Below are 25,942 nucleotides of genomic sequence, written 5' to 3'. Positions count from 1 at the left end.
ACTGTTTGGGTCTATATTCATTTTTTAGCACAATCTTCAGTTTGGGCCTTGACAATATCTTACTTTTACTTCGTATTTGACCCAAGACTGTTACCATTTTCTGCTGCTCACCCTATTGGGCCGAATAGAAATCCTCTTTCGGAAAGTCCATTTACACGTAGTCTGGGGCCATAAAAATTGAACAAAACAAAAGCCACATAGAAATGGACAAAAGAGACATTCTCATCTAAAAGGTCAAGTTGCATTACACATCTAACCAAGAAACTTCAAAGCACCCTTATCGACACGATAACTATAAAAAAAAATGATATCATTTTCACATTGTTTAGTGTCCAACAGAGTATTATTTTCATTGAGGTCGCTTTTATCACCTTGCCGACTGAGGTATTTTGATGAGCTTAGCTTTTCGATCCAGGTTCAAGATGGAGAGTCAAGCCCACTACTTGCGTTAGCTTATATAATAATGAAAGCTAACAATATGTCTTAGAAGCTGCACACATAAAAGGAGCCTACAAATGAAGGAGTAAATTCAAATTCAACTATTTAGCAAAAAACAAATTCAACTATCAACTGTAATTAACATTGATTCTCAACAAACACAAAACTGTAAATTACAAGAATGTCTCATACAGAGGGATAAATTTAGAGAGAGAGAGAGAGAGAGAGCCATGCCCATGTTGCTAATGCTAAGCACATAGAAAAATTATGCTGGCATTTGTTGTATATGACACATGTACTTGCTCTTATGAGGAGTAACAATGGTCCCTTTTGGTAGGTGAAACTTGAGTTAATTCCTCATATTTTTTGATAACTTTTCTAATGGTTCAAAGATTATTAATATGATAGACAAGAATTTATGGTTTGTTGCGTGTTTGTTAAGAACTGTAAATGTCTAACAAAAGAAATTATTTAGTCTTATGAGAGAAGTCTTCCTCCCTTTCACAACGAGCTTCATCCATTACTTTAATAAAAGTTATTAATATGATCTAATACAAGGACAATCAAATTTACCTTTTGACACGTCATACTGGGACTACGATGAGAAGTGAATGAGAAGGCTTTAGTCTAGCTGGTAAACAATAGAAAAAGCTAGTAAACAATAGAATTAAAATCAGGAGGCATTCCTACTCTTTTCTTTTTAAGAAGTTTACATATAAAGCAGAAGCAGTTCATTTCAGCTTCATTTCATTACACAAAAGTAGAGGTGCAGAGGCTCACAAGGGCTATAGGGCAAGGCAAGAGATGAGAACAAGTGCTTTCAAAACTACAATTACTAGCCCATTAAGTTATTAATTTATGCTTACATAAACAAGGAAAACATTGAAGAGCCCACGATGGTAAAGTATCCAATAAACATTCTGTTTACAACAGGATACAATACAATAAAGCCATTGACTTACCATGCTATGATGTTTACAAACCAACAATAACTCTATCTAGCGTATATATTTATATATGTATGTATATTTCCAAAAATAAATGGACAAATATATGAATGTATTTTACACATAATTTTTCCTTATTCTAAGAATTTAAACATGTGGAGCTCTTCGTCATATCCACATTCTAGAATGATTCTCTGGGCCCGACTCATGGAAAAACTTTTTAAGGTTCAATAAGAGTACAATACTTCCAAATCCCATCACCTCTTAAGAGTCCACAAAACCTACCTCAGTTTTCTCCTTTCCAGAACCGTCTTCTTCTTCTACCCCCACCTACACGTCTCTCAATCATTCATGCCTACCCATATGAATATACTATATATTATCATTATCAAATACCAAATAGGTCAACCACTCCAATATTGCAGCTGTAACGCACTCTTGCTCTCCAACAATGCACCTTAGGTCCACTGCCACCTTTCACCTCTATATTTCTGCCACTTGTACAGATGCAGAGCCGGTGCCATATTATAATCAAAACCTATTATTGACTAGAACTAGAAATCTAGAATACTATTTTGATGGGTTCCTTGAATAAAAAAAGAAAATAATATATGCTTTTCAATTTTCATTCTTTCCCATTTTCTAACGAGGACTGTACAATACTTCTTTTTTTCTTTTTCTTTTTCTTTTTCTTTTTCTTCTCCTTTCTAGCTTATCACAAAAATTCTTTAAGTAGATGGAAGTGTTAGAGATAGGTCTGGATGGTGAAGTGAGAGAGTGTAGACATTAGGTATATACGCAATCCCACTGTTTTAGAAATGCTCCTTGTGGAATTCAAATTTGGTTGGACCTTTGTGGTTGAACTCATAGCAGAGTTTGCTAAGTTCTTTAGCCAAAACTGGTGCCCCACAGTAGAATACCCCTGATCAAAGTTACCAAAACCACAATGATAACATTAGAAGAAAGCTAAATTTGCTAGTAATATCTTTTGGCCTATTGGAGATTTATCTCACCTATTCTTGCAGAACAGTGCTTGGAACATATTTTGGAGAAAACTTTCTTCCAATTAGGCCTGGCAAAATGAGTTCTTACCTGATAATGAAAGGAATGGAAAACAATTAGTAACACATTAAGGTTTTCAGCGAAAAGGAGTATTTGTCAAATCCCCCATCCCACTTCTTGTATTTTTATTTATTTATTTTTGGTTAAAGTCGTTGGTTGCTACTAACAATTCTAAAAGAAGAGCGGTCTGGTCCAAAGTCATAGTTCAAGAAACAGTTAAATAATATGATTGCATGAATGAGGTCTAGAAAAGTATTGAGTATGAGAATGATAATCATCAAAGAGCTTACCCTAGTTCCAGAAACAATATCAACTCCATTCTTGGCATGGTTTAGTGCTTGCACCATGGTAATGAGAGCCGATCGGGCATCTCCTTCCTCATACACACTGGTCAGGTAGTTATGCATTTCAATGACACCCTAATTTCCAAATTGACAAGTTAAAGTTATCAAACTTGGGAAATTTTCAACAAAGGAAATGAAATGATGCCAAGGAGCATTCTTTTTTACCCTTTGATCCAGATCAGCAACTTCATTCATGACCCCTTTAAACCAATCAAACGAGCCCTGCTCCCTAGTTACCCAGTAGAAGTAAGCATTAGTGGTCTTCAGAGGCTTTTTCCGCTTTGGACAGACCCTATTATTCATTGAAGAATCTGTACTTCCAATACTTATATCTGATTCCCTATTGCCATCTGAGACAGAATCCTGTTGAGAAAAAAACAGAATTTTGTTATTTTGCATGATAAAATACGTAGTTTTATCCCGAGTCCTGGTAATAAGTCTATGAAAATTAGAACAGGTTAACAAATACTGATACTATTGTAGATTAAATAGTGAAGGTCTCTAGAAGTCATATAGCAAAAACAGAACAAGTTACTTACTGCCTCCTCCTCCATTTTGATAATGTTGTTGAGCAAATCTTTTAAAATGCTGATAAAAGGCGTTGCTCCAATTCCAAGCCCAACAAGTAGCAGGACATCATACTTCCTGTAGTCTTGTGCAGGGGCACCGTAAGGCCCGTCTATTAAGAGCTTAGGCAAACTGTAATCTCCAAAAGGAATTTTACATGTTACATAACATGAAAAATAATTATAAAAAAAATAAAAAAAAAAATTGCTAAACCAGGGAAGACATTAGACAGGTGCACAAAATTATACCTTTTTCTGGTTGTTTCATCAGCCCTTAGAAGCCCACTCTTTCCAGACACAGAAGGCACACAGGCTTCAGAGAATACCCTTTTAAGCTCTTGTGTCCAATCACCTAGCTGCCGGATGTGAATGCTAAGGTAGTCATCTCCAGGAGCAGAGGTAATGGAAAATGGATGCCTGTGATGCATAAATTGTACCATAAAAATGATCAACTGGGTAGCCACATTTTTACATGGTGCTGGTGGTGACCAGATTGAGTATTGTTTGATTCAGACATTCTCATCAGAACTTTTTTATTTTCAAAAACTATTCAGCATTCAGCATATATTCTCGCTCGCAAAGCATTGAAATTATGAATAGAACATTGTCACTCTATAGTATAACATTGGCAAGCGTCTAAATAATTGTTAGAAAATTGTAAATTTAATCATTTACTATTATTATAATAAATATTTGGATAGCCTAATTCTCGGATTTCACCTAGGGATAGCTTTGCTTAAACAAAGCCATTGCTTGGTGCAGTTGCTGTAAATTACCGAAAAAGCGAAAATTTCCCAAAATATAGTGATTTCAGGGAATGCTAAGGTGACTTACCACTCAAACGGAGAAACTGCAGGGCATTGGACAAACATGTATTGTCCACTCTTGTAATTGAACTGGGGTGGCTTAGACATTTGCAACGCAAGAACATTTCCAGGATAGATGGCAACCTAAGAAAATCAAGGTTAGAAAAAAAACAGCCTTGAATTAAGAGGAGAAAAAACAACTTGAGAACTTTGAAACAATTGATAATTTATGACTCACTTTTAGAAGATGGACAGTGTAGGAGCCTGACCGAAAGAACCTTAAGGTTCTTTCTCCTGCATACATTAAAACCGGAATGGCAAGATACATCCATGTCTGATGCACGAACTCAATACATTAGCTAGCTCTTCTAAGCAGAAAAATAACGCCACTATTGTTGAAAATATAAATATGATCACTTGAAATATCAAAAGTATACCGTCTTAAGGTACCACTTGTGCACAAGATATACGAATTGACCGTGGAGGATGAGCAAGACATAGACAATGACAAATAGGTGGTGTGAATACCAGAAGGCATTGAAACCAGTGAGCTTATCAAAGGGCTTGGGCAGCTTAACAAGACTCCGCCTAAACCATCGTGTTGCAAGTGTAAACGCAACTGTCATGAGAATTACCATTAGGATTCCAGTCACACCGTCTACTCCTTCAGCCAGCTTTGCGTAACTGGGTCTATTTTTACCGAAGTCATCAGCTAAATATGTATTATATTCTGTCTCATTCGAGTGAGAAAGCTTAGGGAAATCACATGCAAGGTGGTTCCCGGCATGGAGAATGACACCAACTACAATGGCTCCTGCGATTGTCTGCAAAGAGAGGTTAACAAAAAGAAAAATGAAAACATATTTAGAGGCAGCACATACATCAAGTCATCAAGTATTCTAATAAGGTATTCACTTTACTATTAGATGAGACTTTCACAATATTGAATTCACGACCTCTATAGATCAACTTTGTCATTCTTGCAGTAAAGGGTCACATTGCGATGAGTCATGCTACTTGAAGACAGCTTAGCCAAACCTTTGAAGATGAAAAAGACATCTAAGTTACAATATGATCTATATGTGTTATCCTTCCAATTCATTAAACCCAGACATGGCACAATCAGTGCATCAGTAACTATACATATGGTAGAAACTTAAATTTCATACCTTTTTTAGGACCCAAGGCAAGAATAACAGCATGCAATATCACAATATCACATTGCTCAAACTTTAAGCCGTTTTTACTTAGTATGATGATAAATGGTATGCTTTAAACATTGGAAACATTTCTGTATATAATCCTGTTCCAGTGGCAGTAAGTCATAAGGGTCTATGCTAGAGAAAGAGCCATGCTTATTTCCTTGGGGTGCTTAATTACTATTATGTAAACACATAATATATAGATGGGCACCTTTTTCTAGGACCTGAGATGCATAAAACATGAACTAACTACTACAAAAACACAAGGTTGATGATCTCTCCCGCAATATTTGGTTCAAACCTTCCAAAGAGCACTTATTTCGACTCTTCTTTTTCGGTTCTATACAGTAATTTGATTTTAGCTTGCGTGGTAAGATCGCTTGAATTATTCAATTAGCTGCAAAAATAAATAATATATCTTCAATCACGTTAATCTCTTACTTCCCAGATACCAGTAAGGGTTTTTTTTCCCTAAGATAGGATTTGATAATATAAAAAAAAATTAACAATTGAGTTAATTAGAACCAGTAGTTCCATATTTCACCCGATTTTGCTTCTCTAATTTTTTATTACAAGACTCTCTTGAAATGAGATGAACCGTCCATCCACAGCACGTATTCTATGAAGATAAAAGATAATGGTGTAAAGGATAGGCTCGCTAAGAGGAGAAAGGAGCAAAGGAGCAAACTTGAAAAATACCGTCAATGTTCATCTTCTATATATTGTAGATATGTATGGGACCTTTTCAACTTGACACTCCCAGAGAAGGCCCTAAGAAACCTTTTGTTTCTAGACACCCACTTAGGGTGGTAAAAGGACAAAGCTTTTGTATCAGTATTTTATTATGATAAATGATTCCCATCTTTCTACCCAAAAAAAATAATAATAATAAATACTATGTTTTGGTTGCTTGCTTAGCACAATTAGCTTCCAGTGGTTTGTAAATAAAGTCAATGTTTTGAGTTTGACGACTTAAATCTAAATTGATTTCACCATGGTTGATTTATTGTCATTTTTGCAACAGTAAATTGAGGGAATCTACTCCTTTATGTTTGTCTATACATATGTATATTAAAAAAAAAAATTGCTTACCTATAAAAAGTAAAATAAAGGTACAGACGTATAGCCGTATGTGTGGGTGTCAATTTTTGCTGCGTCTATAAGCAAATGCACCCATAGAGATGTGATCATCAATGTAGTAGAAATAATAGTAAAAAAGTAAAAAAAACAAGTAAAATTTTTAGTAATAATGAATAGAAAACTTTTCATCATGCTGACTTGAAACACAAAGTCTCGGAGATGGGACTTAATTAAAAGTCTCGGATATGGGTCCTAAATAATTAACGTATAAATTAAGCAATGACAAATTCAAGAAGCATTAATGGGTTTAATGTGTACCTTGTGAAAATTGATATTGTCGTCAAAAGGGATGAAGTAAGCCAACTTGGTAGACCTGAGCCAAGTGATTGTGTTTCTACACACGGGGAAGAGAATTAAAGCCATGTTGAACTTAAGGGTCTCGGCTGCACCTTTAGCCGTAGGGAGACAATAATGCATGACGTGGAAGGCACTTCTATTTTTGTACTGAATGAATTTCCATGTAAACAGCCCAATCATGATGCAAATCCACAATGCCAAAACCCAAAGTCTCCTCCAATTCTCTTGCAAATAGTATACGAATTTTGTGCTCCACCGTCTTATTGGGCTTTTCTTTCTCAGCCCTTGTAAATTCTGGCTCAATGCCTGACTTGTGTAGCTCAATGCTTGACTGTAGTTTAGGTATGTGTCCTTTTGTAACAACAGTGTCTCCAATTGCCATAGCTGCACGTCATCATCAGCCACAATGTAACAAAAGTCATCAAGGGTTGAACCATGTAGGGAACACAATGACCTTGGACACGTCAGCTATTTAATTTACACTATCATTGATCGAGAATAGTTGCTAGTATACAAAGTAAACGACACACTTGGGAACGTGTATGATGTGGGATTGTTATGTGGAAGTACTGTAATCCCACATGGAAACGTTATGCCACATATTAAAAATTTTGGGGTTCCAAAACTACAAAGGTCGCTATAATTAAAAATCTATAATACCTTGTTTTATTAATATGGTACCCACCTTTACTCATATAATTGTGCTTAACTAAGAATTACAATTAACAACTTGTCACATGCTCTAATTTTTCTTCTAAAAAACAAAAAGAGATGACGTTTTAAAATTGGAATGGTCACCAAAGTTAGATTTCTATTTTTGTAATTAGTAGTCAGTGACCAAACTTGATTTTGAAATGAAGAAAAAGTCTAAAAGAAGAGTGACAGGTATAAAAGCTTAATTGGCATGTTTTATGAAAAAGCAAGTGATTACTAATCACCGACGATTGATAATGTAAATTAATGGTGATGGCGGGGGCAATAATTCAATTATTTACCGTAATTATCATTAACAGATAGATGATAAATAAATCACTAGTTTTTTTTCCTCCCTTTTTAGTTGAAAAGATTGATCACAAGTTAAAAAGTTTTATATATCGCTGTCTCATAAATAATAACCTTGGACTATATGTGCCTTCAAATTAACACTACTTATGTGTTCAGCTTTTATCAAATGGACCAATCGAGCCAACAGACACCCATCTCAATCATCTTAATTAATATTTTAACTACATATTTTTATATTGTAAAAGATAATAGAAGGGCAAGTTAATTGCCCAGGGATGTAATGATAAACAAAGATGAAAAAAAAATTTGCAACAAACTTTTTCTATTTCAAAATGTTCCCCGAATAAGATAAATTTATTCCATTGCCATTGTAATCCAGTCGTTTTCATATAGTACTATTTGTTCATGTTTGATTTTTTTTTTTTTTTTTTTCCTCGGTGCATTGTTGAACAACATGGTAATTTAATTATTGAAAATACTGGTGATTTGTCGCCTAACAATTGACTGGGAAAAAAAAAAAAAGTCAAACTCAAATACTAGACTCTATATTTTCTAAAGACTTAAAATTCTTGGTCAAGTTTAGCCTGATATGATATATAAATCCAATTACTTAACGTGACAATGTTTTCTCAAAAAAAATAAAATAAAATAAAAATAACGTGACGATGAAACTTTAACAGTTACAACAAGAGAAATACGGGGTTCACTTTATTTAGTTGTATAATAGATTGTAGATAATATAAAGTAATTACCCACCTCAATGTAGCCAAGTCTTTCAGGATCCAACTCTTCCATGATAAGAGCTGCATATTCCTCTGCTTGTTCCTTCAATCTTGATAACTTGTTCGCAGAGGCACTTAGCATGATAATCTACACATTAAAAAAATAAATAAATAAAAAACAAATTGAAATTTGAAAATAAAAACATTATCAAAAAATAAAACATACTTTCTGTCCAAAAATAAATAAGTAAATGACAAAAATGCCCCCACCAACTACAATGAAAATGACTCTAATTACTTGAGAGAGTGACTTGTAAACAATTACTAATTAGAGAATTCGAGACGCCATCTGTACCCAACTCCTCAAGCACTCTCGTAGACAAAAATAAAAATAAAAAATAAAAAATAAAAATAAAAATAGTTCACTAACTCTTGAAAAAGCCATCTAAGTATAGATAAGATGCTTTTAGAAGATGCGAAACGTCATGAACCACCAAATAGAAATAAGAAAAGAAAACCTATTAATTAATTAATTAATTTCTAATTTATTGAGAGGGGGAGTTGTTAGTTTTTGAAAATTTCATGGATATAAGGTCACCGAATCTTGCCTAACTTTGATTTTAATAACCAAAATGACACCCTGTACCTGTACAAATCATACCTAATAAGCAAAGAAGAAGAAGCTCGAGCAAGACTAGTTCTCAAAAAAAAAAAAAAAAAAAAAGCTTGAGCAAGACTATAAGAGCCACTTTTGCTTCTAATATTACTTAAAGGCCGGCGTACCAGCCTTTTTTTTTTAATTCTTTTTTAAATTTCTTGAATCTGAACGTGGTTGACTGATTCATGCATTCAAGAAAAACAAATCAAATTAAAATTTAAGGAGTTCATGCAAACCATTTTTAAAATATATATATACTTTAATTATGTAATTTGGTAAAGGAAAATTATAGTTTAATAACTGGTTAGGTAGAGAAAGAGAGAGATAAGAGAAACTTATATACATACCTCTTTTACTTCTTCTTCACCGATTCTACCATCTTCATTCTTGTCAACCCTGAATGGTTAATTAAAACGAGAATCATGTTTAAAAAATTAGCAAAAAAATTATTAAAAATTTTTTTGAAAAGTGTGAATTGACTGTTTTGTCCTTCTCAATTCACGTACTGTGTGTTGTTTGTTTATTATCAACGAATGATAAGACGAAAAAAAAAAAAGAACTCTGGCATGGCCAGAGTTGAGGAGAGAAAGTGCGATCTTTAATAATGGAGTACGAAAAGTTTAAAACTAATTAATGATTAATTAAAAGCAAAACCTTGAAACTAATCATTTTAATTAATGCGTACATATCGAAGAAGATCTGGAGTCTTGAATCGAAGCTTTGATCTGTGATTTGCGACCAAAACTCGTACAGTTCGTCTCTGCTAATTTTGTCTACTTTTAATCTTCTTCTTCGTCCCAAAGCATCGAATAGCTCCAAAGCAAACTCCTTCGAATCTCTCATTCCTTTTCAAAAATAAATAAATAACAGAAAAATGTAAAGATAAAAAAGGTTGTTGCAAAAAACGGTTACGGAATGAGTTTATTGAGTTTTTGATTGAACACCTATGCATTGTGCGAAATCGGTGCGGTAGAGAAAGCCGTCTTTGGCAAGATCGTTGAAATTGGTTTGGACTTGGTTCCAACCGTCAACGCCGTTGGTATTGGTCTTGGTGCTGATGAATCTGAGTCCACGAAGTGCTTTGTGAGCGCCAGATCGAGCGCGATCGAGTTGAGCTCGTTCTCTCCTCAGTGCTCGAGCTGCCATAGCCGATGCGAAACCGTTTTCACCTCCGCCTCCAGGACATCCGCTCGCCGCCACAGCAGCCGCCACTGCCGTAACGTCCGAAGCAGCGAGCGGAGTTTTCGACGAGCTGTGTCCATGGCTCCAAGAGAACCTTTTCAACTCCGCCTTCAACTCTTGCGAAAACAGCTTCAACTCCTGCGAGAATTGCCGCAACTTACTCGACGAGGACGAGCTCCTCCTGATCGAAGTAGACCTCGACGCCGGCGCCGACGCTGAAACCGCCGGAGCTTGATCCCGACCGCCTGAACCAGAAACTCCGGCTTCTATATTGATCACCGTCGTCGGCGTCGCAGGCTCCACACTCCGAAGCACAATAGTGTTGTCATCTTGAAGATCGAGCGTCACTTCAACGAACTCCTCAACGGAATTGTAACCGCTTCCCGGCGAAGTTCCGGCACTACTCACCGCCGTTTTGTTCGGAACAGTGTCCGAGGCCCAACGCCTCTCGTGCTTCGGAGTCAGCTTCATTGATTCCAAAATGCACTCTCTCTTTCTCTCTCACTCTAAAAAATAAAAACCAAAAAACCTATATATATACTTTAATAATAATAATAATAATAATAGAGTATGTATTGGTGTACGAGTTAGAGAGAGAATGAGTCAGAGAATTTGAGAGAAAGAGCTTGGAGTGATTGAATAAATGAAGTGAGAGATAAAGTTAAATTTTTTAAAAGCAGTGAATGAATGGATAGTCGATGAACGCGTTGGGAATCTATGGGAAAAGACATGTAACGCGTTACGCAGTAACGTAAAAGAAAGAAAAAATCAGAGAAATGAGAGAGAGAGAGAGAGAGAGAGAGAGAGAGAGAGAGCGAGAAATAGCAAGAATAAGAAAGAAAAAATCAGAGAAATGAGAGAGAGAGAGAGAGAGAGAGAGAGAGAGAGAGAGCGAGAAATAGCAAGAAAAAAAGACAAAGGTTTATATTATATCATACGATAGGGGACCTCAAATACATATATGTATATGCTCTATATATATATATATATACACACACACACAGTATGATTTATGAAATGGTGACCACTAGAAGGAAAGAAAAGAGCTTTCTCTATCTCTTGCTTGACTGTCTTTTTGTGTTATTTTTATTTTTGTGTTTTGGTGCTTTATGCTGTGTGGCAAAACGCGGTTGGAGTGGGTTTTAAAGAACAAGTGGTGGATGGTATGTAAAGAGCTAGCTAGGGAGAGGAAGAGAGAGATGGGAAAGTAAATAACGATAATGAAGGGAAGGGAGGGTGGGGATCGGTGAAGGAAAGGGATATTATGTGTATCACATCTGTGTTTTGGGGGCTGAGGTGGAGTGTTGTTGTGGGACCCTGCTGGCTTTCGGGGTATCCCGAGTCTGCGGTAGGATCGCCCGAGTCAACTCCTTTAACAGAGTTCATTTAATCTTCGAATTTATTACTATGGTCACCAACTAGGAAGCTTTCTTCTTTTAAAAGAAGGTCATTACCGAGGGAGTATTTAAATTCTTTTCCATATTGTAAAAAGATTAAAAATAAATAACCACCACAAAGTGTGACTTAGTGGTAGGAGTTTTCACTTCACGTTATACTTGACAGAAACTTAGTGGTTTAAACTGCATCAATAAATGTATAGTACCTACAATAATAGTTCTATTAAAGCCTAGTGGTACACATGATACTACATTTAATATTACATTGCATAAGGTTAAATTCACACCGAAAATTCTCTTTTTATTCAACAAGAAAAAAAAAGTATAACTAAATAAAACTTTGAGGAAGAGACCTTTGTTAAAACTTAAAAGCCTTGTACCTCAAAGGTTGGCACTTCCTAGTATTTTCAACGAAAAACGTATAGAGTTCAATTCCTTTCATCCCATGTATTGAATCAAAGATAACAAAATTAAAAAAAATAAATAAATAAATGAAAAAAAGAAAGAAAGAAGAGAACTACACAAAAGCTCTTACAATTTTTTTTTTCCCTTTTTTGTAACCATTATGTGAGATGGATATTTCATTCAACGATTGTATAAAATCAATAGTCAAGATCCATGTTACTTTTTTTTTTTTGAGAATCAAGATCCATGTTACTTGATTGGCACTTTTGTTGTTTTCATCCAAAACGTTTTGAATTCAACTCTTCACAATTATAACTATTAAATTACGGGGGGGTAAAAAACTTTAAAGTTCATTGAAACTAATACTATTACTTTAACCTTTTTAGTGTTTTTTTTTTTTTTATTTATATATAAGATAGAATTTTTAATACTATTACTTTAACCTTTTTAGTGTTTTTTTTTTTTTTATTTATATATAAGATAGAATTTCTACTCTAACCTAATCTAAATGTATGTGTGTGAAACTCCCTTCTAGAGACTTGAACCCTGACTCTTGCTCTCCACACCCCACAAGTATTTATACTTGTGGAGTGAGTCGAGTGACTACCACACCAAGGGTACATGGTGGTTTTAACCTTTTAAGTTAAATGTTAGTGAGATTATACATTTTCAAAGTTCCAATATGGAATGTCAATGATAACATTTATTTCAACACTTATTATTTTCCAACTTCTAAATTAAATATGAGTGAGATTATATATTACAAAGTTCCAATATCGAATATTCCATTATGAATTTTATTTTAACATTGATTGTCATCTATAACTTTTAAATTAAAATGAGTAAGATTATATATTTTCAAAGAAATTATTAAGTACTCTGAGAGCACAATAAATTGTGCTTTCCCCTCTAGCAGAAATCGTTCCACTATTATATGAGAGGAGAAAGCACAGTTTATTGTGCTCACGGAGCACTAAATAATTGCACATTTTCAAAGATCTAATATGGAATATTTTATTATGGCATTAATTTTAACATTAATTCATTTATAATTTTCATAAAGTTAATTAATTTATATTTTTTTTAAATCAAAAATTTTGAACTTTGGATTTTTAGCTCTAATATCTTGCTTTAAATATTTAGAGAATTGTGTAATCTCAAATATATATTTTATTGGTATTATGTTCATGATTGCACAACTTAATAAAGAACCAAATATAAAATAAATAAATATACTAATAATATAACTAAAGTTAAATAAAAAAAATAGACAATAAAAAAATAAAAAATAAAAACTACTTTAAGTTACATGACATGCAAATCATATAAGTTAAATTTTTTATTAAAAATAAAATATTATAAGAGACTGTAAAATATTAAAAATAAATTAAGAAAATTTATTTAAATATCTTGAAATTTGTAAAACTTGAGTTTTAGATGGAATAGTATTTTAAAATTGGGAAATGCTAACGAGTACCCTTAGGGTATTGGTTAATAATCTATTTTAGGAAAATTTTGACATCACTTTTATGAGGAATGAAAAAAACTGTAAAAACATTAATTGTTTTTTTTTTTTTTCCCATAAAAACTTTCTTTAATTGAATTATTAACCAGTGCCCTAAGGGCACTCATTAGCATAACCCTTTAAAATTTTTAGAGCTTGGGTTAAAATTTCTAGAACTTGGGTAATAGAATCTCACTTACAGTAAATTGTGTTAATAATTTAATGTACATATAGTAAGTTGAACGGTGAAATTATAATTCAAGCACGACGTGTAGGACCAATGCCAGGCTCCCATGTCACTTAAATTTTCCTAATTCTCATTATTTTTGGGTTCAAAAATATATGTAGAAATCACCAACTCACTCACGTATTCATTTCACATTGTGCCCGATCCAGTCACTTTAAATTTATATTTGAGGAATCTTCACAAGCTTATTTGCCAAACTAGAAGGATGACCAAGCCTCTACCTTTAGTTTGAAGGATAATGTTAAAGAATATGAGTTTATGGCTTAGCATGTGTAATTAATGGCTCCAGAGGCTCAATATATTATAAAGCCTAACAACGGCTAACCCTAGTCTCTATTACATATACCCTATTTAGGGTTCTTTGTAAGACACTTGGTCATATAATAAATATGTATCCATTATGGGATTCCTCTATGAACATAAAGCCATAAATTCAAACCACATAATTTGTGTCCTCTCTCTCTCTTTTGCTTCAACCCATTTTCTACAATATTTACATTAATTTTATATTTTATCTCCTTTATATTCAAGAGATAAAATTTGGATTTTGGTAAATAAAATACTAGAAATCTTGTTAAATAATTTTATTATAAATTATCCTAATGGAAGTTAGTGTAAACACAAACACAAAATTCTCATATTGAAAATCAAACAATTGGAAAATGTTTCACAGATATAAATTTGTATTTATAGAATGAGTGAGGACAATTCTTTATTTTGATTCTTTTAGAAAAGTAAATCATTTTATTCTATATTCTCGAAGTCTTAACTCAATCAAGAAATCTTCTTTACTTTGGTTGGAAGACAGATTGAATAATTTTCACAACCAATCTGTAGCTATAGTCTGAATTTGTTGTTCTTCAAGTTTTTTGAGTGTTCTTCATGCTTTCCGGAGATTCTTTGAATTTGAAGGCTTTTGATGGAATTTCTTCAAGGCTTTCGAGGCTTGATCCAGAGAGGGTTTTTTTTTTTTTTTTTTTTAATATGATATCTTCTAGGATGACACATGTCAACACTTTTTTTTTTTTAATTTAATGACACGTAAATTTGAAATTTGTCAATAAATTTGACATGGTATTTTGTAATTGGCTTAATTAATTTTGTTGCCTCTTACAAATAGATAAAAAAGAATTTGAATACATAAGTGATTTTTTTTGTGGGGGGGGGGGGGGGGGGGGTGGGGGTGGTTGGAGGGGAGATGTATACACAAGTGCTTGAATATGAGAAAACTGATGTATAAAAATAAGGGATGACTTTCACTCTGAAGAGAACTTGGAAATCATAATGAGAAACCTACCTATTTGAAAACATAAAAGAATAAGAAAATCTCGAGTCTTCAACATAAGGTGACAATGGGACGTGCGTTTGGGTAGAAAGAAAGTGACGTACCATAGAAAATGTTAGGCGAAGAGTGTCAGTTCCGCGTGCACTACAGCCTACGAGCTACGGCCACAAATTTTCATTATTAATTATATGCATAACGAGCTCGGATTGGCCATCACTACCATTATCTATCTTTTACGAATTAGTAGTGCACCAGTATTAATTAGCATCAATAACATCTTTTTTTTTTTTTTACAAGCAATAGTTCCGTTAATTAAAACATGCTTTGCTTTCTTGAGTTATAATTAAATTAAGTTATTACTATTAGGCTAAAAATTCTTTGACGGAAAATACACTCAAACCCGCTTTAACATTATTGACAAAGAAATCAAGAACGCGATTAAATCATGCCTGCGTTGTTACGAAGTGATTTACCTTATCTTGATCTAGCCGACTTTTTAATGGAGCAGAAAAATCAAACTCGCTTTAAGATAGCTACAAAGAAAGCAAGTACAAGTTACGTAATTGTTTTTCTTTTTCTTTTATTAATGAAAAAAAAAATCTGAAATTTTGATCTAAGTAGAGCCATATTCTCTCTGAATTATTAGGTTTTCTTTTTCTTTTTCTTTTTTTTTAGGAAGGTTTTCTTTTTCTATTTGTGTCAGTGTCATCGTGAGAGAAATAGAAATCAAAGTTGATCATATAATATGATTAAACCAAATAATTTTACATATATATTGAGAAAAGAATAAACGGTTGTCCATATTTTTCCTCTAGAAAAGCATCTAGTTTCGAATCTTTCAATCTCCAAACTTTTTAAAATATATTATTACAATTATAAATAAAGAAATAGTAAATGATAGAGGAATAAGCAGAACAAAGTGGCAAATTTACACAAACCATGGGCCAACCTATATATTAGTTTGCCAACCTCATGAAATTTTTTATGGTTAGAAAGCCATGTTGACAAAAAGCAGCATATCTCTCCAACGCAAAGTCTTTGTCTTGGCTCGAAATGGCAACTAGGCTGAGTTTTTCCATCCTTTGGTTGATCGTTCATACTAGAATTTAACATCGAGAAATAGACTTTGCAGCAAATGTACGCCATGCAGCACAATCATACCTCACCTCCCTTAAACCTACTTACTCTAGTCACATGGAATTATGGAAAGCTTTCTTAATATGGCATATGTTACATGCTTACAGCTCATTAGTAAGCTTAGCACCATAATTCTTACTAAAGTTTATAATAAAAAATAAAAATAAAAAGATATTAAGTAAATATTAATTATTACTTACCTCAAAGAATAAAAAAAAAAAAAAGGATATTAATGAAATAGTAATTGATCACATTTCATTCTCCTCATAGTCGATAGTAATGGAATGGAACATGATCGAACCAATGGTACTCCATTTTCGCCTTGTCAGTTGTCACCTCTTTGCAATGGCGGAGCCACACACAAGGGTGGGGGCCAAGGCCACCCCCCCCCCCCCCCCCCACCCTCCCCAAAAAAATGTAAAAAATTAATTTATAGTATGTATATTATTTACATTTTAAAAATGTAGCATGTAAAAATTGAAGTTAGCCCCCTAAATTTTGAGTCATTTCAATGGTGTTCTTAAAAGAAAGAGAAAGTATACTAAAATCATATAATTTAAGAGGTTTAACAAATTAAGCTATGTAGATAACAATAAATTTTTGTACATATCTAATAGAAAAAATACATGACTTTTTATATACTCATTAAAATTTAGAAGATGATAAATTTCCTTAGTAAATTAATTTATATGTGTGTGTGTGTAAAAGTTTGTCTTAACTAACATATTTGCATCACAACTTGACCCCCCCAAATCAAAATTTCTGGCTCTGCCCCTGCCTCTTTGGGACGAGAAAATCCTGCATGGGTGATATTAAGAAAAATTGGAATCAAGGTCGGGATGGTTGGATAGAATTTGACATCTTTAATAAGATGGCTTCCACATTAATAAAGTAATATAGATGACATAGAAATGGGAGGAGTAGTCGTAAGAGTATTAGTGGGGAGGAAAAAAAAAGTAATTAAAAATGATAATAGGATAATATAAAACAAAATCCATCCACATCACATCGAGTCTTTTGGCTAAATATTGCCAAAATTAAAACATTTTTGCATTATAGGTACTGTTTGAAGTTTTTTGGCAAAATGAGGAGAGAGGTTGAATTTCGGCAACAGCGTTGCCGAAATTCAAGAAAAAGGAGGAGAGAGAATGAGAAAATTGGAGGAGAGAGAAAAACTCGAATTACGGCAATGGTATTGCCGTAATTCCTCTGCCCAGTCTGCCCGGGTTTATGCGTGTGAGGAGTGCAATGTGTGAGTGCCCAAAAAAAAAATCCCACAATTTCGGCAATACCATTGCCGAAATTGTGGGGAAATTTTTTTTTTTTTTTTTTAATTTGTGGCAATGGTATTTCGGCAATACCATTGCCACAATTGTGGGGAAATTTTTTTTTTTTTTTTTTTAAATTTGTGGCAATGGTATTTCGGCAATACCATTGCCACAATTGTGGGGAATTTTTTTTTTTTAAATTGTGGGTTTTTTTTTTTTTTAATTGTGGCAATCGCATTGCCGAAATTGTTTCAATTGCCACAATTGAAAAAAAAATAAAAATAAATTTTTTTTTTCCAAACGGTATTAGGAAATTTTTTTTTTTTTTTTCAAATGGAACAATGACATTGCCAAAAGAAAAACTTATCTTTTCCTATTGCCGAAATTCCGCAACACCATTGCCACAATTAGTAAATAAAAAAAAATAAAAATAAAAACCCAACCAATTTCGGAAATACCATTGCCGAAATTGTGGGAAAATTTTCCCACAATTTCGGCAATGGTATTGCCACAATTGGGGAAATTTTTGTTTTTTCTTTTGTTTTTTTTTTTTTTTCCAATTGTGGGTTTTTTTTTTTTTTCCAATTGTGGCAATCGCATTGCCGAAATTGTTTCAATTGCCGAAATACCATTGCACAAATAAAAAAAAAAAAAAATTCCCCACAATTGTGGCAATGGTATTGCCGAAATACCATTGCCACAAATTAAAAAAAAAAAAAAAAAATTTCCCCACAATTGTGGCAATGGTATTGCCGAAATACCATTGCCATAAATAAAATAAATAAAAAAAATTCCCCACAATTTCGGCAATGGTATTGCCGAAATTGTGGGATTTTTTTTTTTTTTAGAGCACTCACACATTGCACTCCTCACACGCACAAACCCGGGCAGATTGGGCAGAGGAATTACGGCAATACCATTGCCGTAATTCGAGTTTTTCTCTCTCCTCCAATTTTCTCATTCTCTCTCCTCCTTTTTCTTGAATTTCGGCAACGCTGTTGCCGAAATTCAACCTCTCTCCTCATTTTGCCAAAAAACTTCAAACAGTACCTATAATGCAAAAATGTTTTAATTTTGGCAATATTTAGCCAAAAGACTCCATCACATCACCTCTTTAGAAGGAAAAAAAAAATCGCAATTGTGTAAGAATTTCATATCAATAGTAAGGTCATTTTTGAACCCTTTGTATACATTTTTTGTCATCACCTCTTATCGACTGTATTACTTTTGATTTTAGTTAAAAATCAATAATACTATTAATTATTGAGAGGAGGTTTGTAACAAAAGTACTCGTAAAAGATCATATTATCCATATTACATAATTACATGAAGATTAATAGGCCATCCCATTACTTCGTATACGATGTGGATCACTTGGGAACATAGTACTACCACCTTCTGTTCAGTTGAATTACGCATTACAAATATCATGATATTTGTAATTAGGTCCATATTTAAGAACATTTCTTATGGTGGTATATATACAAATGAGTTGTATAAATGGAAATTGTATATAGGAAGGTTCTTACAAAGATTTTTTAATGAACTTGAGAATGATGATATCATGCTTCGCACTTGAAGTTAATAGGCAGGCAACGCACGTACGATCAGTATGACATCCTCTTTTCCTGTAAAGATTAGCTAGGGAGGCATGGTGGCTGTCACACCAAATGCACAACAAATTAATAAATATAATAAGTTCATAGTTATGGATATATAAAATTATGGTTAAGTGATTAAATTTGTTTTTTCTAATAGCTTAAACTTAAAGAAGAATTTAATCTCATATGTGAGGCGGAATGTTAGAATTATGATTTTGTGATTAAATTTACAATTTCCTAATTGCTTAAACTTTTGGAGAAAAAAAAATGAATAAGTTGTTTGCATGCATTACTGATTCTTATAATGCAAAATAATGTTTTATATTGAGGTTCAAGTAATAGTTTAATAGTAATGATATTATTTATAGTATTCCAATGTGGTTCAAACCTCACTTCTCCCTCCCCAATATACCTACTTAAAAAAGGAGATAAAAGAAGTAGTTTTTTTTTTTAATGAAAAAAAAAAAAAAAAAAAAAAACATACACACACACAAAAAATATGAAAATCACAAAATAGTCAGAATTGTTACAAAATTCTGACAATAAATCAAATAGGTAAAAGATTTTGGAATTTCGAGAGAAAAAATATTGGGTTAATTAATAAGATGGTTGAATGTCACTTTTCTTGAAATTCATATATGAAATCTCCTCCCTATGGCTATAAACTTGCCCCGTAAAGATAAAACCAACCCCAATTCTCTTTAAAAAAAGAAAAATTCTCACTTGACAAACATCAACCACACCAACTGCTTCCCTCACTGAAAGAAAAGTCCATTGCAATTTGCATTCCTAGCTATTGGACACCATAAACCCCAGCAGTTCATATTCCTTAATTTCATAAAGGAATGTGCACCCCATTCACCTAATACATATATAAGTTTGTTTGCATGCGCTTATGTGATTAATATTCTGACACTTAATAGTCATATTAGGTACTTTGTTTGGTTGACAGAAAGAGTAATCTTCAAATGAGTAAACAATTCTGGTGGGTCATCAAGCTGCGCGTATATAAGAGCATCTATAGCAAATGTGCCAAATGTACCAAATATCAAATATTTGACACATTTGGCATAGCAAAACACAAAAATGTAGCTTTATCAAATGTGTTAAATGTGTCAAACTTTTGCAACACAGCTATAGTACCATTGCATTTTGACGCAGTACGGACTCAAATGGTATTTGTACTTTATTATTTTTTATTCATCTTTCTCTCCCATCCCACTCCGAGCCACTCTATCTCCACTTCTCCAAATCCTACTCTCTCTCCTCCCTCTCTGTCTAATCGCCCTCTCTCTAGTGAAGGATGGGTTCCGATGTGGGTATATTCTGGCGTGGGTCAGGTGACTGTATGAGTCGTAGCTTGCTACAAAAGCCAGCATATTATAAAGTGTGTTTGGACATTTTTATTGGATATTTTAGTTAGGAGTGTGCAGCCAACCCGCCAAAATCGACCCAACCCGACCCAACTCAATCCGCAGAGTTGAGTTGGTTTTTAGGGCTTAATGGATTGAGTTGGGTTGCAAAAAAAAATTTGATAGCGAGTCGGTGGGTTTGGGGCCATAAATTTCCAAACCCGCCAAACTCAACCCGACCCACTCATATATTTAATATATATATATATATATATATATATATATAATTAATATTTTTTTAAATAACTAGTTCTTTCTATCATATATAAAAGTCAATTAGTTCACACAAAACCTAGTAAATTACTATTGTTGTTTAGTCATTAGTGTTGTTTGCCTTTAAATAGTTACATTGATACTGTTGATCTATTGGTGTTTTCTAATATATTTATATTTATGTTTTTTTACTCAATTTAATAATAATAATAATAATAAATTTGTCCAACTTATGGGTTCAACCTGACCTATATGGGTTGGGTTAGACTTATGTGATGGGTTGAGTTGAGTTGAAGTTTTCTTGACCTACCATAGTGAGTTGGGTCAAAAAATCCCTTTAAACCTGACCCATGCACACCTCTAATTCTAGTTTATACTTTATAAACATCGAATGAATCTACTAGTGTACGTAGAACCTTTTTTTTTTATTAGAAGTCCTAACTCCTACGTATGTGTGTTTGTCATTGACTAATTAATTTTGTTTAAAATGTTTATTGTGTAACAGAATAATTGTAAAAAAATATTTTTTTTTTAAAAAGTGAGTCATTAAAAATGAGATGCAATAGATCTCCTATGATCTGATATGAAAATGTTTGTAAATAATCATTATGTAGCCATGTTGACCAAACAAGTGAAAGGGATAATGGTTAATTTGTATCTAAATGGAAGTCATAGTTGTGCTTTTAATCATGTATACGTTACATTAATTTTATCATTTTATGTAACTTTGGTTACAACTAAACATGTTTTATTTGGATAAGCATTTCATTAAATCCATGTTGAGTTATATATTTTATTATACCTATCGTAGTTGTCAAATATGAAGAAATTAATCTTAAATTAAAAATCATCTAAATTGATTTTTTTTTCTTGTATATTAAGTGTGGGGCCGAGGATGAGCGTAGAAAGTCCAAGTTTCCAAGAAATATCGCTGAGGACAATCATGTCCTCGGCTATTCGAGACCACAAGAAAGGAAGGACAGCACGCCACCAAAGGCAGCCTCCCTGAGCACCCCAAGAAAAAAATAAGTATGATGGGTCATCCAGGGAAGCATGGTGGAGGAGTAATTCAAGGAGAAACTGTCACCTCAACATTAAATTCGCACAACTAACGTTCTGGCCAGATTAATGAATAAATGATATCTGAACAATGCTGCCTTGGTTGCTGCAACTCATAGGAGGTTTGGTAAGGTGGCTGATGGGACGGATAGTCAGAGAGGGGTATGGATGATCAACAAGTGGAAGAAAGAGATTGTTTGAAGAGGACTATATAATAGGGAAAAACAGATCAGAAGGGGGGGAGGGGGCAACTATCCTCATTTCAATAATTATTACAAAGCTCCTCGGATTGTGCCGAGGACAAACTTTCTTAGACAATCTCAGTTCACCTATGCTTGATTGTTATGACCATCATATCAACTGTAGTCCATGCACTAAGGCCTAGTTCATAAACCCATTCTCTACAAATTTATTGTATTGGGCTAATTGGATCTGAGTCCACTCGTCAGCAGAAGAAGTGCTCAGTTCTAGTCCCTACAATTGGCGCCGTCTGTGGGGAGAACTTGTGCATTAGTGAATGCAACGGTCAATCATGGTAGGATCGAGCTCCCATCGGCAAGGGTCCTGAAGAGGGTCATTTTAGCAGTCCCCTCAAGTATACACTTCGAGGCACTAACCACGCGGAGAGGATTACTAAATAGAACGCGATCCTAGGGGCTTTTAGCATCAAGTAGACACCCCGTGCATCTAGCAAGGGGCTAGTTCTCGCAAGTCTAGTAGCCCGGAAGGAATATGTTGATATCCTGGAACCTTTTGATGCGGTCAAACGGAACCTTAGTCAGGTCGGGCCTCGGACCTCCTACTTTGGGAAGATCAATACACGCTTGCAACATTCTTTGACGATTGCACAACCAGCGGTATACAGCACATGGTTATGATCCTGATTTTTCCTACGTTGTTAGCTTATTTAAAGTTAGCAACTGAGTGCTACCGTCAATTTTGTTAAAGCCGAGAAGACAATTTTTCGTTACCGTCAACAACATCAATTCCAAGTCCCATTGGAGGGAAAAACAACAACACACTCACTCATGAAATAATTGTTGCAGAGAATTGAAAAATTCAGAAAGTAAAGCAAGTAAAAAGTGCAGCCTTTTTATTAAATAAAGGAAAAGTACATCATACACTAAATAGCTTAGGCAGGCTTGTTCTAAAGCTAACTATAGAAACAGAGGCTTAGGCAGGTTGTTCCTAAAGTTAACTATTAAAAAAAAATAAATAAAAAAAAAAAAAAAAGGTTGAGGCAGGCTTGTTTTAAGGCTACCAACAGCAACCGAGCCAGAATGGATGGTGCCGGCGATGAGAAAGGAGAAAAGCAAAAGCGCCTGATGGCCCCATCCCAAGATGTTCCCTTGATTCTCTCCCTGTTTCATGATAATTAAGCATTGGAGGTGGCAACACCTAGGCATCAACCATTCCGCAATCTTGCAAACATCCATCGGCGAGTAAACTGGACGCGAGTCGCTACTAGCTTGAAGGGCAGGCAAAGACGCATACTGGAGAAAAATGCTATATCCCTCACGAACCTTTCTCCCAACCGCAAAATGTCCTACCATCAAGGTGAGACCCAAACTTGGTCGCACTGAAAATCTGATGCGATTCACGCCCGCTTTGACTCTCGGTTAAAAAAGGATGGTTTTCTTCCTCGCTCAGTTGGAAGGTAGGAACACCTTTCGCCTCTGCTTCCTTCGCCTCAACTGCGTCGTCCAGGATCTGGGCGACATTCTTGGTTCTTGAGAAGGGCTTGGCTTCCTTGCCCTCGCCCTTACCTAGGGCCACCCCTTTTCCCTAGGCCTCGATCACAATCTTGGTAAAATTCTTGGAAATGCCTAGAGGGTTAAGAACTTAAAGTTCCTATAAGACTCAAGGACTTGTAAAATGTGAGAAAATGATTCCCCTAGAGCACCTTATATAGAAGGCGAAGGCTGGTGGAAATTAATCCGCACGGAATTCAAAGGGAGAATTACAAGCAATATTAATCCCAATCAATATATCCAAGGAAGCCACCAACCGCTAGATTTGTGTTAATCCATAAAGATATTAATGAGGGCGCGCCTCGCGTACCGAAATGTCAAGTACACAACTCGAACAGCCAAAAGACGCCTTGTAATCAGAAATGGTGAAAAATTGGCGCGATACGGCTACTGACACACGTGAGGATGAAAGGCCAAAGCCACCCTTGTCCAGGTCAATGTTGGGCTAAGGGCCCAGTCTGAGTAAGATCCCTTCCTCAGCAAGGCAAGGCCAAGACCATCATCACTTCAGAAGCAAACTTTCCAACGCTAAGGACAAGTTTCTTCACTCCAAGCAGTAACGATGAAGTACTAGACAGAACCAAGGTCTTGCATGATCCTCGAACTCAAACCTATGGGGAAACTAGTTACTTCACAAGACTAAGTACTAGACAGAACCAAGGTCTTGCATGGTCCTCAGACTCAAACCTATAGGTAAACTAGCTACTTCACAAGACTAAGTACCAGACAGAACCAAGGTCTCGCATAGTCCTCGGACTCAAACCTATAAGGAAACTAGCTACTTCATATTAATTAATAGACAGAACCAAGGTCTTGCATGGTTCTCGGACTCAAACCTATGGGAAAACTAGCTACTTCACAAAATTAAGTACTAGACAGAACCAAGGTCTTGCATGATCCTCGGATTCAAACCTATGAGGAAACTAGCTACTTCACAAAATTAGGTACTAGACCGAACCAAGGTCTTGCATGGTCCTTAGACTCAAACCTATGGGGAAACTAATTACTTCACAAGACTAAGTACTAGACAGAACCAATGTCTTGCATGGTCCTCAGACTCAAACCTATGGGGAAACTAGTTACTTCATAATATTAATTACTAGATAGAACCAAGGCCTTGCATGGTCCTCGAACTCAAACCTATGGGGAAACTAGCTACTTCACAAGACTAAGTACTAAACAGAACCAAGGTCTTATATGGTCCTCGGACTCAAACCTATGGGAAAACTAACTACTTCACAAGACTAAGTACCAGACAGAACCAAGGTCTTGCATGGTTCTCGGACTCAAACCTATGGGGAAACTAGTTATTTCACAAGACTAAGTACCAGATAGAATCAAGGTCTTGCATGGTCCTCAGACTCAAACCTATGGGGAAACTAGCTACTTCACAAGACTAAGTACGAGACAGAACCAAGGTCTTGCATGGTCCTCGGACTCAAACCTATAGGGAAACTAGTTACTTCACAAGACTAAGTACTAGACAGAACCAAGGTCTTGCATGGTCCACAGACTCAAACCTGTGAGGAAACTAGCTACTTTCAACAAAACGAAGTGTAAGCATTCACCTAAGTTGCAAATGCAACCAGAGGGGAGTCTAGTGCCTCTGATCACTTGCCCCAGCCTACTTCGATAAAAATGTGAAAGCGAAACAAGCCCATAAGCACCACTTAAAGCACTTCAAGGCTCGGCAAGCTTATGAAAGGCGTATGCTTGTGTAAAGTGTACGTTGCGAACCAAAATCCTTTGTGATTCGCCTAAAGGGGAAACAAGTTGCATTGATTGAGACTGTTCAATTTTTGGTTAGAACCTGAGGCAAAATTTACATCATGGGTCCATTGTTTTCAATTACCCAAGTACTATTGGCACACTGCTAGGATTAGCCAAGCGTTGAGCATAGCATTAAAGCATGATAAATAAAGGGAAACGTCATTCGAAGAAATAAATGTAGACAATTGGACATATTACACAAAAAATAGTTTCATTACAATATCCCCAAGGCAACAAACAAAGTAAAACAAAAAGAAAATAAGATTATAATGGCCCAAGTCGTCAAAATAGGATAGTCCGTTGAGATGGCCTATTTCTTCAACTTGATAGACAACTTGTCCTTGGGGGTCTGCCGAAAGGCTGCGTCTGATGCCTTGGGATCCTGGCTCGAAGGGGCAATTTCGGGGAGCTCTTTCTCGGTAGGAGAAGTCTAAGAGTCAGCAGGTGTGGCTTGGGAGTCAGCAAGAGGCCTCACCACATCCTAGGGCACTTCTTAGTTACTGGTTTCTTCTTTCTCCGACGCC

At 34.9% G+C, this 25,942-nt stretch overlaps 1 protein-coding gene across 1 annotated transcript; it reads right to left on the bottom strand.

Moving 5' to 3' along the window:
* Positions 1–1,243: 1,243 nt before the first annotated feature.
* On the bottom strand, positions 1,244–11,177 carry LOC112022710 (respiratory burst oxidase homolog protein A). The gene is made up of 14 exons (XM_024055327.2): positions 10,132–11,177; positions 9,873–10,032; positions 9,535–9,583; positions 8,564–8,677; positions 6,764–7,186; positions 4,601–4,987; positions 4,402–4,497; positions 4,192–4,307; positions 3,607–3,774; positions 3,331–3,490; positions 2,957–3,154; positions 2,738–2,866; positions 2,399–2,477; positions 1,244–2,307 (listed from the first exon to the last, which is right to left on the bottom strand). The coding sequence occupies exons 1-14, from the start codon at positions 10,838–10,840 to the stop codon at positions 2,198–2,200; spliced, it is 2,898 nt and encodes a 965-aa protein (XP_023911095.1). The 5' UTR covers positions 10,841–11,177; the 3' UTR covers positions 1,244–2,197.
* Positions 11,178–25,942: the final 14,765 nt, after the last annotated feature.

The sequence above is a fragment of the Quercus suber genome, unplaced genomic scaffold (genome assembly GCF_002906115.3).
Source record: "Quercus suber isolate HL8 unplaced genomic scaffold, Cork oak 2.0 scaffold_865, whole genome shotgun sequence".
Taxonomy (NCBI): domain Eukaryota; kingdom Viridiplantae; phylum Streptophyta; class Magnoliopsida; order Fagales; family Fagaceae; genus Quercus; species Quercus suber.
The sequence above is the reverse complement of the archived record's forward strand: the minus strand, read 5'-3'. Positions and strand labels throughout refer to the sequence as shown.